The sequence below is a fragment of the Pituophis catenifer genome, unplaced genomic scaffold (assembly GCF_029215685.1).
Source record: "Pituophis catenifer annectens isolate HBS135680 unplaced genomic scaffold, rPitCat1.0.hap2 SCAF_6, whole genome shotgun sequence".
NCBI lineage: Eukaryota > Metazoa > Chordata > Lepidosauria > Squamata > Colubridae > Pituophis > Pituophis catenifer.
The window spans coordinates 34,598,605-34,614,925 of NW_027256886.1; the positions used below are offsets into that span (position 1 = coordinate 34,598,605).

General features: G+C 35.6%; 1 protein-coding gene across 1 annotated transcript in view; it reads left to right on the forward strand.

Annotated features, from left to right (window-relative positions):
- LOC139318236 (glypican-5-like) overlaps positions 1–16,321 on the forward strand; it is a 318,571-nt gene that overhangs the window by 82,732 nt on the left and 219,518 nt on the right. Inside the window, exon 3 of the mRNA XM_070945581.1 lies at positions 10,460–11,154. Coding sequence (XP_070801682.1) covers positions 10,460–11,154 — 695 coding nt within the window. The remainder of the gene's footprint in view (positions 1–10,459; positions 11,155–16,321) is intronic.

A 16,321-nucleotide genomic window follows, 5' to 3' on the forward strand; every position in this document is an offset into this window, starting at 1 on the left:
GAGACTTTAAAAAGTATTTAAACTTAGTCATGTAAAAGGGGAGTTAAAAGTACAAGAGGGAGATAGGAGTCTATAGATAGTTAGCATATGTTAGTATATGATTGTTAAATGCTATACCCTGTATTTTGCTCTGGGAATTCGGGGGGGGGGAGGTTGGGGCGGGAGGGTGGTGGTGGGATGGGAAAACATTTGTAAAACATTTTTAAAACTTTTCAATAAAAAAAAAGAGAATTAGTGCTGGAAACCAGTAAAAAACCATGTAATAATTCATGGTCATGGAGGACATTTAAGTGGCTGTAAAATTGAGTCAACTGCCAGATGCCTAAAAAGTGATCATGTGGCTTGAGGTGTATATGCGGATGTGTGGTTGTCATAACTCTGAAAGCAATTGAAAGTAGTCCTACCAGTAGCGAGATCTGTCATAAATTCAAAAAGTCATTAATGGGTTAGTCCTAAACTGAGGACTACCTGTACATTCTGTAAATAAATAAATACATTAAGCTAGAAATTGAGGAAATTGAGGAAAGAAGTGAAATACTGGAGTGCACAGGGGTGCATCTAGAGACAATGTAGCATCTGAATATTCTGTCTTGGGAGAACCTTAGAAGCTTCTGCTTTCATTTGATCCTGCTTGCTAACTCCTCCTTGCAGTCTATGATTTAATTTCCTAAAGTGTTTACAAACTCCTTTGAGATTTACAGTATTTACAGTTTTTAAATTCTATCCGATAGAATAGTGATATAATTATCCCCTGATAATAGTCTCTATTCATAATTCACATAAATTCTGTTTCCAAAGATTGTATATACAAAACTTGTTTGTCATTATATACTATAAAATCTGGAAGGCCTTAAAATAGCTGGACTCAAAAATAAAGTTTATGAAGATGAAGATGCCTGAATATTTTCCATACTGTAAAGAAATCTTTCTAAGGTCAGAAATTTAACAGCATAGTTAAGGTATTGGACTTTACTCAATAATGGAAATCACTGAGTGACTTTAAACAGGCAACACTCTTCATGTACCCATGAGACTTTATTATATGAATAAGATTAGCAGAATTCCTCTCCCTCTCAAAAAAAAATAAATCCTTAAATTGTCAGAGAATATGTAGCAAATGAAGTTAATGAATGAAAACATAATCTTAAAATGATAGAGAGTGCCATCGTGAGTTTATCACATGTCTGATGGAAGGTCTACTTTGAATATTAGAAGAATGACGAAATTTTAATCCTAAAATCATTCTCCTGCTTTTATTTCCTGGTCCATGACATTTTTAGATCTATGCAAATAAGCGTATTTCAAACAAATTTTGTGCAAACAAAGCACCTCCCCTTGTAACATTACGGCAGGTAGATCCCTAGAAAGTTTAAGCACTTGCTGTGAAATATTGTGTTCGGATATCTGTGTGTGTACTTACTACATACTGCATTTCTACTCTCTTTGCCAGTAAAGCAAAGTGGCTGCTCGTGCACAGATATGCTTGTAGGCAGCCAAGCACAGCATTTGAAGCAGGGGTGAAATGCTACCGGTTCGGACCGGTTCACCCGAACCGGTAGTAAAAAATGTAAAAAAAAAAAGTTCCGACAATCAGCTGAGTGACGCGTGATTGCCAGGACTTTTTAAAAAACTTTTTAGCATTTTTTTACTATCGGTTCTCCAGTAGCGGTAGTTAAAAATGTTTTAAAAAGTAAAAAAAAAAAAAAGTTCTGAGGATCACATGTCGCTCGGCTGATCGTTGGAAGTTTTTTTTTTTTTTTTTTACTTTTTAGGCAATTTTTTACTACCGGTTCGGGCGAATAGGTAGTAAAAAATGCTTTAAAAAAGTAAAAAAGAGGCTCTGATGATCACAGCTTGCCACGCGATTGTCGGAACCGTTTTTTTACTTTTTTAAAGCATTTTTTACTATCTATTCGCCCAAGCCGGTAGTAAAAAATGTTTTTTAAAAGTTTTTTAAAAGGTTCCCACACGCGCCACAGCTGATCACCCCCTTGCGCTGTTTTACTTACCTTCCCAAGCCTCCTTTTGGTGTGCACTGCATGTGTGCGTGCACAGCTTGTGTTTGTTGCACGCATGTATGCGCAACAAACACGTTTGGCACATGGTGTGCAGCGTGCGTTTGGCACATGGTGCGCATGCGCAGCCAGCGAACTGGTAGTAAACCAGTTCAGATTTCACCACTGATTTGAAGTAGTTATGTTGTTCAGGACTTCCACATAGTATTTCCAAAATATTTTTAAGTCTTTGTAGAATTGTACTGATTTTGTCTCAGCTGTGTTTGCTGTGGTTGATTGGCAATTTTTGTGTATATATTTTATTAATTGAAACAGCTTATATTTGAAAAAATGCAGATGCTAATATTTAATCTGTGTTCAAGTTCAGTTCTAGAGTTGTCAAATACAACTTGAAAAGTTCATCGTAAAATATCTATAGAAGCAATTTCTCCCATCTATAAATTATATAGTAATGCCAGAGTACTTGAAACCAAATATAACTAGACAGCCGATCACTGCACCAGTTCCATTCCTTAGTATTTTTGTGTTTTACACTATTTTCAGACAGGAATTCAGACAAATTCACATTTTTAAATCCAACCTGCAAATCTTGTCATGTCATTGTTCCCAAATACATTTGGATTCTGACATTTTATGGGCCATTGACTGAAACTGATGGAGCATCATGCTTAAATTAGAAATAAAATTGGCATCAGCTAACAGGAAATATTTTATAACAGCTGGATTTCTCTGATTGATACAGGTCTGAAATATAATTTTTATAATTAGTTTAGGAGAGCGAGGTACAAAATAATCCAAAGAACAGGAGATCTAACTTGCTACAGAGACTGAATTTCATCCTGGTTGACCATAGATTATGTTAGCTAATTACAGATTTCAAAGGCTAATATAATTATAAAAACTATATCAAGCATACTGCACATGCATCTATTTGGTGAGTCAATTTATTTCATTAGATTAAAACTGCAGCCCTATGCACCTAATTTGGTAGCAGTCCAAACTGAAATTAATGGGATTTATTTGCAACTAAATACTGGGGAGTGTGGGCCTCACGAAGAGTCTATGCCTGTATCTAATCTGCTTCTCCTTGACATATTGTTCATATACATCAATATGCTGATATCTTGCTTTTCACTCAAGTACAAAATAGCTTAGGAAATAGCAATGATGCTTCTGAAAATAGTAAGCAACAGAATATAGGACTATAGTGATGAAACAAGCAAAGCAGGATAGTGATGAAACAAGCAAATAGGATAAATACTGGATATACACCAGGAGCCAGGAGAACTCTTTACAGACTGGCAAATTATTTTTTGTGCAACTTCTCTAAATTTGTAATCCTGATTTCATATTTTTGTACTAGATGACATTTCTAGTTAACATGTCAAACAGTGCTGTTGTAAGGACTATAGTGATTTAATCTACATAGTACCAAGTCATGAATAAATGTCAACATCCTGTCCCTAATGACAGAAGATACTTTTTGTCTTCCTTAAGAGTTGAAATGAAAAGAAAGAGCTATCATAATTCCATAATATATTTGATTCCAGTATTTATGCTGCATACACATTTTGATATTCAAAATGTGCTGGTGGCGCAGCAGACTAAAGTACTGTTAAGTACTGTTAAGTAACACCAGCTGCCTGCAATTACTGCAAGTTCAAATCTCACCAGGCTCAAGGTTGACTCAGCCTTCCATCCTTTCAAGGTAGGTAAAATGAGGACCCGGATTGTGGGGGCAATAAGCTGACTTTGTATAAAAAAAAAGAACACCGCTGGGGGGGGGCGGGCGAAAGCCCTACTAAGCAGGTATATACAAAAGTATGAAGGCTATTGCTTAACACATTGTAAGCTGCCCCGAGTCTCCGGAAAAGGGCGGCATATAAATCGAACCAACCAACCAACCAACCAATCAACCAACCAACCAACCAACCAACCAACCAACCAACCAACCAACCAACCAATAAATAAATAAATAAATAAATAAATAAATAAATAAATAAATAAATAAATAATATTGTTTGTAAAATTATTTGTATTATAATAATTTGTATCCATCATGGCTTAGAGGGTTAGAAGGAAGCACAGAATTGAATGTTATTGTCACAACTTTGATAGTTATAACAATCCAGTTCTTAAAAGTCTGTTGCAGAACAGCGATTGCATAAGAAAAATGCAATAATAGCATAAAATAATAATTCCTAAATGACAAAAATAATGTTCTGATTTATTTGGATGGCAGAAAAATAAGCACTGGATTTAGAGCAGGAAAAGGCTTACAAAGTTGTCTATGCATGTTTCTCTTTTCTTAAAGACAGAAAAGGATTCTTACTAAACTTACTCTTAATAAGTGTCTTGGATGTTTTTTCTTTCAAAATAATTTTGTAGTGTGATTTGTAAAAGTATATAAACACATACCTACCTAATTTCTAACATTTGTGTGTCTGTGTCTATTTCTGTTTTGTTTTTTTTAATCTCACTCTGATTTTAAAAGGGTAAAAGGAGAAATATCACAGTTTCATGGAAACTGTGCTAAAGGAAGCACTTGGAGGCCTAGTTTGCACTTGGCTATTCAAGGAAGGTACAGTAGGTCTGGTCTCAAAGGAGGATAGTTTTTATCACAGAACTGGGGGTATCTGGGATACCCAGCTATGCCTCTTGTATGTGCCATCCATGCCACAAAGAGTTAATGTAATGAGCTGGTCCTGGCTTTCAAGTTCAAGGCAAGCATTCAGATTTATATATTGCACAGTCATAGTTGTTTTTCAAACTGGACAGCTAGCCATCCTTATTGGAAACCAGGATGAACTCAAATTAAGTCAAGTAACTATTTAGCTCTTATGTTAAAGCAAATTGATAAGGAAGATACTTTCTTCATTAAATTCAAGTTTCTGGAGGAGATCCAAAAATGCAGAGTGGAGTACATGGAGGATCAAAGGCTGAAGGAAGAAGAGATTATCACAGCACACAAACCATTGTGCCACTGAATGCAGAATGAGAAAAAATGGAAGATGCTGTCAAGTATGCTGTACCCTTGTTTAAATTATACGATAAATGTTGGTTTGAAAATGGAAATGGAAACTAACATTAATTCTCTTATTTCAGGAAATGAGGCTTATGTCATAAGGTAGGCATGGATCTTCACATGTTCATATTCTCTATAGTCTAGATTTTTGTGTAACTAAAAAGGACACACTCTTTTGTTTTATTTTACAGTGTTGCAAACCAGGTGGCATTTTATCAGTTTCTCAAATAAAATTAGCAAATGAATATTAAGGTCTAAAAAAGACCAGATAACCATAAATAGACCAGTTAACCAAAACAGAAGATACTAAGCTGAAGAAATCTTGGGTATATGTTCTTAAATATATCTGAGTTAGTAAAATGTCTTAATTTGATATTTGTGCTACGATTTATATTCTCTTTTTAAATTTGTTTTTTCATTTCTTAGGCATGCATCACCTGGAAGTAATGTTCATGTTTACTATTTTTTTATACTAAAGTTCTTTTGTGTAGCTTTTTTCTACAGCTTCCAAGACACATACATTCCACTGTGCTATCATTGTCAGGTTCTGCAAATAAAGTGAAGTGTGTGAAATGTTCTGCACTTGGTTATAATTTGGACAGATATAATAACTCCATTGGATTATGGAAAGATTAGATGATTAAGAAATACATAATCAAATAAATCTCTGATTTTGCGTTCTTTTCAGGAAAATAAACCAACATTTACATTCTTATGCCCTGTGTGAAGGAAGGCTTCTGAACCATATTTTTCCCTATTCTCCCCAGTGATTCCATACTTTGAGAATGTGCTGTTTTCTGCAAAAGCATACTGAATGAGCCAGCTGTGTAGGAAACCAGTCTATAATTGGAGGGTAATCTTTTCAGTGTCGTGCATTAAGCATTGTCTTATTTTTATATTCTGTTAATGTTAGGCATCGACTGAATTCCCCAGGGTGCAAACTCATTAGCTGCCCAGCATGGAGGTTTCCTTATAACCTCCAATACAAAGTCGGAGAAAATGTGAAATCTTGTAAATAGCTTGGCTCTTCTCCAGGATCTAATTTTAAAGAAGGGCAAATAAAACACGGTTTCCAGAGGTAAGCTATGTTTGATCAGCTGCAGCTGATGTTGCAGACGCAACATCAGCTGTGAAGTCAAGCATGCTGTGAGCACATGATAAAATGTTTGGACGGAATGGTCTCCTTGGAAGATGGCTTTGGCCTGCTTTCATGAAATATTCAGCAGACAGTGTGCATGTGTACTTAAAACATTCAAAGGTCTGACAAAAATTTTAAAGTGATTTATATTTTTTATTCTCTTCAAAAGGAAAGGCTGCGCATTTGTGCCAATTTGCTCACTTAGCTCTAAAGTAGTCTCAATTGGACAAATGAAAACAAACAAGAGAAAATGATGTTCAAACAAATTCGGGTGTAGTTTGATTTGCTTGTGATATTTCGGCACTCTCCTTTGCACTAATATTAAAAAAAAAATAAAGTAAATATGGTAAAAATGAGTGGAAGCTATCCACAAAATGGCATGGCTCACTGAGATACTGTTATATATTTATATAAGACATACACACACACACACACACACACACACACACACACACACACACACACACACACAAACACATAATGACAAGAATATTGCTTTTGCTAAACACCAGCGCGTTTTATATAAAAAATAGTTTCCTGACTGTAATCTTACCCTTTTTGAGATGAAGGAAGTCTCTTGTTTTAAAAACAGAAGACAGTGAATTAAATCTTTATCTAAAGTTTCTTTTTTCATAATCTAGCCAATAATAATAATGACAAGGAACAACTACAATCCACAAAATAACAGCTTGTTTCGATTTCTACAGTACTGAGAAAATATATTATAACAACAATAATCCTTATGGTCAATATCTGCATGAAGCCAGCAAGTTGTGAGATATTAATACTATGTGGAAAATATCCAACTGTTTATATCCACTGTGGAGGTCTGTGAAATGCATTTATTGTTAAGATCTGTTAAGACCAGGATGAGTCTATAAGGATCTGAATGGAGCTGTAGATCCAGTCAATCTCCTGGATTGTGAATCTGCTCCCCACAGATCCTACCCAGAACCAAAGATTAAAAATATGAAAATGCTACAACTCATTCTGGTAGAGCAAGTGGTGGGCCTGGGCTCAACTTCATTTTGAGCACTGGTCCAGGAATGAAACTTGTTTTAATCACTTGTGGCCTTAATTATTTTGTGTCAGCTCACTCTGAATAAAGACTGTTTAGAAAGAGCAGCTGATATAATCTGAAGTGAAGGGAGAAAACATCCTGACCTAAATGACAAGTGTAGACCAGATCATCAGCTTGAATCAATTTTATTGAACTGTACAGGGAATGGAATGCAAGATTCTGTCCACTAAGACAGGGCTAGGCAAATGCTTATATAATGATCTTATTTAGATGAAAAAGACAGCAACAGAACCGACTCTCAGACCAACTCAGTATTTTTAGCATTTATTATGTTTAGTCAGCAAGCCTTGAGTAATATTCAGGGGTTGACTTCAAGCTCTTTCCAGTAACTAGTTCTTGAATTTGCATTCAAGGGCCAGAGTAGCTGTTTGTAATTTACTGTATATTCTTAAGCATTTTGCTAAGCATTAAGCATATCTGAAGCAGTTTGTTATGTCAAGCTGTTTCCTTGGTTAATTTTTTCTTCATCATCAGCAGCAACCAATGTAGTGATGGGCTAAATTTGTTCTGCCCACATGATGCCACTACTGCAGGAGCTACATTGGTTGCTTCTAGGTTTCCAAGTGGTGGTTGTCACTTTTTAACTCCAGTATGGCTAACAACATGTGTTGTATGGAATCTGCCCATCCAGTAATAATGATGATGAGGGAATAGGTTTCCCTCACCCCCTAATCGTGGGTGTTGACATCAGAGATTAGTAGACAATCCTTTCTACTCCTGTGGAACATCTTTTTATTTATTTCTTTACTTATATACCATATTTAGAAACCACCCGTCTCGGGGTGGCTCTGGCCAGTGTACAAATAGACATTTCTTATTTTCTTCTGGAAATTTCTATCCGTACTTGTGTCTCAGAGGTGATGCAGGTCTTGCTCTTCCAGAGAGCCTTTGGGAATGGAAAATAATGTAAATTTAATTCCTGAGTCAGGGCTTTTCTGGTAGGATTATGACTCAGTCATCCAAGTGCTTTTTCAAGAGGCAACTGGACGTTCTGGTTTTTCTTTGAAGATATTTTGCTTCTTCAAGCGAAGCTTCTTCAGCTCTGGTAGGATTAGTTTGTCATATGTTACGCTGAGTTACTACATGAATTTAGTTTGATAATATGACTTCTATATAATCTAGCCAACTGTGTTGTTTAATAACTCATGAACTAAGCAGTTAAAGACTTGAGTACATTGAGTACAATGTACATAAATGAATATTCAGGGAACAAACCTTTAGGACGTCTCATTCATATACAGTAGATCTCAAAATTAACAACTTTTCATTTATAATTTTCCACTTATAGCAACCAAAATCAGCATCCTCTACTTCCAGCAAGATTGGACTTTCTCTTGACAGATCACTGATCTAGAATTCTGAAACATATATTAAAACTATACTTTCAATAATGCTTCAAATAAAATGGGATGTTTCATACTTTATACAATCAGAACAGAAGAGATCACAAAACAAATAAAGTTCTTTTATAAAAGAAGTTACTGATCTGTGTGCACAGCACGGTTTTTCAAATGAGATAGCTGGGAACATCATTTGACCAATTTGTTTATCTCATGGACCTCATAACTATTGAAAAACAAACTGACTTTAGGATTACAGATTTAAAAATGACCCGGTTTGAATTGTGCCATAGTGATATTCCATTTTTACTTTCCTTCATAAACCACTGAAATTGGGAACAAAATAAATTGTGGTGAGATAACATTCATTCAAATATATAAAAATCCTATGTTCCCAACATTTTTCACTCCTCCCACTTACACCAACAAATATTAAACAAAGGTGTTTTAGAAAACATTGTTTCACTTAGAGTATAGTAGCTTTGTTTATAATACTGCAGCTTTTGCATTGTCAGTCTTTCCATTATAAATTGCAGTTTTTACAATTTTATAGCTGAGTTGTAAAAGCTGCCTCAATATATTACTTGGCAAGCTATATAGGAGTGAAATTGGATTTTTCCTTTCTTTTCAAGGGTCATAGAATTATAAAAACATTCAATTTGTAAGTTATTATAATCTTATCCTGTTTCTCAAAGAGCTAATAGAACTGTTTTGAAATATTATAACATATCAAGTCTGCTTCCAATCATGATATCTTGATCACATAGAATTGTAAGCTTCAAAATTGAACATGTAACACACACATCTTCAGAACCTGTATTATATAGCAATAAAATATACAGCTATGGTTTATTCCAGTTATTTGCTTGAGTGGCATGGTGGCCTAGTGGTGAATACACTCATCTCCCACTCAGAAAGTTGAGAGTTCAATCCTAGGTAGCAGCAAATGTTTTTCTCCTAGGGTGCAAAGAAAAAATATCTACTACATGTGACCTCCCCATGTCATTAGGAAGGGCATCTGGCCAGTAAACGCTCAGCTCCATCTAGTTGCCCTGACTCTACCCTGAATTAAGGAATTATAGGGTTGTAAAAAGGGCAGTTTTATTCTAGTTATTTATCTGCTCCTTGATTAAGCTTTTTCCTTAACTGCGAAAATAGATGAAGCAAAATGTGAAGTCCTAGGCTGTAAGAACATTTTGCTGAATTAATTAAAATATCTGTTGAATCCTGAATTGGAAATTTTTTTGCTCGGGTAAAACAGAATTGCTACAAGTCAGCCTCATGTCTAGAAAGGAACTGATTCACAGAAGAAACACTTTAACATTCAGAGTTGTACCTTGCATTGACCACATTTCTTTAAGATTTCAGATTTCTGGTCCTAATTGGAGATGCCAGTTACTGAACCTGGGAATTTTGCACAGAAAACAAAAATGGTCAGTGAACTATGGTCTCTGCTTCACCATGGAATTAGCTTTAGAGAAGTCTCTATACAGTCCAGTTTCTCCAACTGAAGATTCTGTATATGTACAGTATAACTTCACCTCTTCAGTAAACCCAGGACTGGTAGATTCTGGGAATTGAAATCTTGTAGGTATCCAATTGGGCCAGCCTTTTCCAGGTATTCCAGCATTTAGAGAATCTATGTCAGCATCAAACAAAGCAACACTGAAAACCAATAAAAGCAGTGAGATTTCCCTTCCCCTTTTCAATTGCACCTATTTCTGAAGCAGAAAGAAAATGCCTAGCTATCTTGTAAAGCAACAGAATAATAATTAGTATTGGTCTAATATTTAGATCCAAGTTATTGAGATGTATTAAGGAAACACTGACTTTCCTTTCACTTTTAATGTATTTCTGCAGCAGCCTTTGAGTCCCTGCTTCGTTTTGCTGAGAATCACACCGCTTCTCTCTTTGAGACTGTCTACAGATCCATGTCGAAGGAGGCAGCTGAGCCTGTGAAAGAACTTTTTACAGACCTCTCTCTCTACCTCTTGGGTGCTCAAAACAGAGTGGAAAAAGCATTTTTCCGGTTCTTCGACAGCCTCTTCCCTTTGGTTTATACCCGCTTGATAAACCCTGGCATGATGGACTTGTCAGAAGAATATATGGAATGCCTGCGACAAACACGACAAGACATCAATCCATTTGGGCGCTATTCCAAAGAAGCTGTTATGGAGCTAGCAAAGTCTCTGAGGGCAAGCAGAACATTCAACCAGGCCCTGGGAATGGGCGTTGAAGTGCTGAATGCCACTGAACATGCTGTTTTGACCAAAGAATGTATCCGAGGCCTTGTGAAAATGCAGTATTGTCCTCACTGCCAAGGTTTGACCCTCATAAGGCCCTGTGAAGGATATTGTCTAAATGTGATGAGAGGTTGTTTTGCCAGCGTATCTGAGCTGGATGTTCATTGGAGGGAATATATCTATACCCTGGAATACCTCACCAATGAAATGGCTGTAACTCATGATCTAGAACTGGCACTGATGGGTATTCGGTACTCAATCAATGAGGCCATTTTACAGGCACAACTTAATGGACCCCAGCTATCAGCAACTGTAAGTATGTGTACTTGATTTATCTGCACATTTCTGTCACTGCTCCTGCTTTTAATCTTTGAGGAATGCATATGCTTTAAATTTCTGTCTACTGTCACTTAAATAAATAATCAGGTTTCCCCCCTTTCTCATGTGCCTGTCAGTTAATAGAAAGCTCATTAAGATGCATCTATTTTAAAAGATAGAGAAGCATTCCTAAATCGGAATGTTAGCAACCATGTTGGACCATGGAAAAAAGTAAAAGTAAAATGAAGAACAGTAGTGCATTAATCAATTGAGCATGAATTACCAGCACACTTATTTATCTTTTATGGCTATTTTAATCTAGAGTGTAATCATAATGGTGAATGAGAAGCAAAATGTACCAAAAATATCCATTTGGTCATCACATTATTATGCTATTTCTTCAGTTTATTTTAACAGGTAATCCATACAAAGAACTTAAAAAAAACCTAATCAGTTATTTATGTTTAAGGCCTAGTTTAATTAAGATTTTTGTTGATATCCTCATTGGAGATCCATGTTTATGAATTACTGAACACTAAACGTTTCCTTAAATTCAAACTTTCCAAGGGATTCTGTTTCTTTATGAGTAGACAGCCTGGACAATTTGTTACTTTAGGGTTCTTGCTTGTCTTTCTTGTCTTCAGTGCTGAGAGAACCACTGGCAGACATTTGTGTGATGGTATGTCTGGGTGGATGTCTGGTTTATTAATAGATTTGGTACACTTGGGAGCTAACTGGATGAAGAAGGATTGAAAGATTGAACTAGTGTAATCTAAAAGTTGAATGGTTTATAGAAGCTTTACATAGAGTGCCTCTGTTGAACAAATAGCTGGCATTTGGATGAAAAAACATCAAAACTTTCTACTTTCAAAAGACCTACAACTGTCTAATTACTTTATTGCATTGTAAAACCATTCGTGGTAACTTAAGGAATGAAGTTTTTGCTTCTTTAAGAACTCTCTTTCATTCTGCCTTTCAGGCTGCAAACTAGATAATTAACTGAGTGAAAGTTAATTGAAGTACACATTTGATATCATTTACATGCTGGAATGCAGATTAATCAAAGATTAATTCAATTAAACATGTTTGGGTTGGAATTTCACTTTTAATTTTGCATCTATAGGTATAACTTAGCATGTATGACTTGGCATCTTTTCTTTCTTCATTGTAATATATAATTATGATATATAATTAAGTCTTATATTACTCCTGTTCCAAGAATAAGAAGTTTTAGAATGAGAAATGGCTTACTTTTCTCTCAAATATGTATTTTTTTGATTATTTTCTTTATAAGAATGTGCTATAGCATACAATTGTCAGAGCTTTATTTTTAATTCTCAATCAATCAGAATAGAGCAGGAAGGACCTTGGAGGTCTTCTAGTCCAACCCCCTACTCAAGCAGGAGATCCTATACTATTTCAGATAGATGGCTGCACAGGCATTTCTTAAAAACTTGCAGTGATGCATCTACAACTGAAGGCAAGCTGTTCCACTGGTTAATTGTCCTCACTGTAGGGAAGTTTCTCCTTAATTTCAGGTTGCTTTTCTCCTTGATTAGTTTCCATTCATTGCTTCCTGTCTTGCATTCTGGTGCTTTGAAAATAAATTGACCCACTCATCTTTGGGGCAGCCCCTCAGATATTAGACTATTGCTATCATGTCCCCCATACTCCTTCTTTTCTCTAGCCATACCAATTCCTGCAACCGTTCTTAATATGTTTTTGTCTCTTCTAATTAGGAAAATTCCAAAAATTATATTGAGTTATTTCAGGAAAGAAATAATGCATATTCAGAATATGTGCTATGTTTGCTAAGTATGCAACATATTTACATAATTAATAAAGCTATTCTAATCCATCTTTTCAACATGCAGATTGCAGACTTTAAATTATAATAGAATACATAAGATTTTTTGCATAAAAACCTAATTTTTTTGTTTAAGAAATAATAATTTATTATTTTAATATATTAATTAAATAGATTACATTTTATATAATGCATATATTATAATAATTATTATAACCTTTTATCATAACCTGGGAAATACCAGCCATTAGACATACGGTTGGAATATTGGACTGAACTCAAGCTGAACTACAACTCCTGGATAGGAAGACCAGAAAAATAATAACAATATTATCATGTCCTTTATCAACACAGTGATGTTAACAGACTCTATTTACCAAGGAACATAGGTGGGCAGGCAATGTTGCAAGTATACCAATAATTGAAGAGGAAAAAAGGCATTAGAAGAATAACTGAAGGGCAGTGAAGAAGATGCACTGAAGCTAGTATACCATGAAGGCTTAGTGAGTACCAGAGAAACGAAACTGATCTACATGAAATACCAAATGAAGAACAGAAAAGAGACATGGCAAGGCAAAGTATTACGTAGCCACTACATAAAAAAAAATAACAACAGACCAAGTGGAAAACAAGAAGGCCTGACAATGACTAGGAGCAGAAATTGAAGAAAGATATACAGAGGGTAAGTCTGACTGCACAAGACCAAACCTTAAGAATGCATACAAAATCAGAATTGAGAAGAAGCAACAGCTAATGTCATCTCTGCAAAGAAGCTGAAGAAACAGTAGCTCACCTACTTATCTGCTGCAAGAAGACTGATTATAAACAATGGCTTGACAAAGTAACAACAATATGATGCATTGAATATCTGCAAGAAATCCCAGTTGGTTACAAGCAAGAACTGGTAGGAGCTACAAAATAGACAAAGTGATAGAAAATGAAGAAGCTACAGTGCTCTATATTTTTAGAATTCAAACATACAAACATCTGTCACACAACACCCCAGACTAAAAATTGTTGATAAGAAAGACAAAAAAGTCTGGCTACTGGAAGTTGCTGAACCTGAAGATAGCATAATAGAAAAAGAGAAAAACCTTGAGAAAATAACAAAATGCAAAACCTGCCAAGAGAAGTAGATGATGGTGGCAAAAGAAAGCAAATATTGTTCCAATAGTAATAGATGTCTTGGGTGCAACCCCAAAACATTTGGAGCAACATTTGAACACTAAGAATGATTCTTTGAAAGAATCTGCTCAGCATTGGAAACTAATTTTTAAAAAGCGACGAAACAATTAGAGGGGCACTTTTTTGCCACTTTAAAATAGCAATAGTAATAGCAATAGCACTTAGACTTATATATAACTCCATGGTGCTTTTTAGCACTCTCTGAGTGGGTTACAAAGACAGCATATTGTCCTCAATAATCTGGATCCTCATTTTACCTACTTTGGAAGGGTGGAAGGCTGAATCACCCTTGAGCTGGTCATGATCAAACTGCTGGCTGTAGGCAGAGTTAGTCTGCAATACTACATTCTAACCACTGCCCACATGGCTCCTAAAATACAGAGTTGGTTGGTTGGTTGACATGCATTTTGACTTTTGATCACATCATAAAATTCTTACATCAAGAGTGACCTGGAGTTGCTTTCAGAGTCCCAGTCAATCTCTTGCTTTGCCCATAAAAGGACAAGTATCCCCAAAGACATGGATTAGAAATGATTTAATATAAGGGATTGATGTGAATGAACATATTTATAATGCAATTGTTCCCTTCTTTCCCTGCAGCCACTGCATTTATTGCAAATCTATATATATAAAAGCGAAAACTACTCATGCCGCGATCACGAAATCTCCAGAACTGTAAAGTCTACAAACTTGAAATTTGGCATGTATTTTCCTTGTGGCTTCTAGGTGCTCGCTAAGAAATGATTTTTCAAAATTACCATCAGATCATTAGTATTTCTTATATTATTATTAACACGCTCTGATGCTAATTAGTTAGACATTCTATTCTCCCTCCCAACCTGAGAATAACTCTGGAGAGAATGGGATAGGATAGGAGAGGCTTCTTTGGGGCAAGGCTGAGGGAGAGAAGGGGATAGGATAGGGGAGGCTTCTGTGGGACAAGACTGAGGGAGAGAAAGGGGATAGGATAGGATAGGCTTCTGTGGGGCATAGCTATGGGAGAGAAGGGGAGAGGAGAGGCCAATCATAACTACTCATTAATTTTCAAGCTGTGTCGATTTATCAAGCCTGATCACATAGTTTCATAGCGGAGCATGGGTATTCAGCCAGTGCAGTCATAAAACAACTTCTTTCGTTGTCCCAAAGGTGATTTTTCAAGAAGCAAAAACAAGAAAAACTTTCTTGTTTTTCTTTGAAGATGTTTTGTTTCTCATCCAAGAAGCTTCTTCAGCTCTTACTGAATGGTGGGGAAACAAGCTTCTTGGATAAAAAGCGAAACGTCTTCAAAGAAAAACAAGAAAGTCCAGTTGCCTCTTTAAAAAGTACCTTTGGGACAACCATGGCCTGGGTGAAGAATCTCCATAGAAACTTCTTTAGAGAGACAAAGAATCTTTCCAGTTTCACTATGAGCATCGGCACTCAGGTGGTATATGATATATAGTGCCGTTATCTTAAAGTTTATGTGGGCAAAACTACTAGAGCTCTTAAGATTAGAACTGAAAATATTAGGCAATATAAGAAAACAAAGATTAGGGCCATTCTAGTGAAACATATTTTAAGAAATACAAATAAGGCCTTTAACTTCAAACATGTGTAAGAATTTTGTTGTCTTTGTACTCAATATTTTTCTAGCATTAAAAATTAACACAGCTGCTCTCATTCTCATTACATTCAGTTTTACCCAACGCACCAGCTGACTGGTTTACAGGTATTCAGAAGGTAAACAACAATTTATTTTGTACGTTCACTTCTATTTTCATTTACATTAGAGGCAAATATATACAACATGCTTTAGGAGTATCATTTTCACTGTGCTATATTATTATTTTTGGGCTTCCTACAGCAACATTCTTTTCTGTGGTATTTAAGCAAAATAAACAGAACATTCATTCAGGCTATCCAGTTTTCAACATTTGCTGAGTTAATTAGAATACACATAACATTTTGTGTATTTTTAAAACATTGTTACACGTGTCTTGTAAATCATTTTAGTGCTTTCTTTTCTATTGTTTCTGTTTTTACTGTACTCTTGAAGAAAGAATACATTTCTAGAATGCATTGTCATCAATTAGCTCCTTTTTCTACTGGCACCTGAGATTCATCTCTCACTTGTTTATTCATTTCAGTGCTTGCCCTTCTTCCTTGCTGTAATATAACATTACAAAAAAT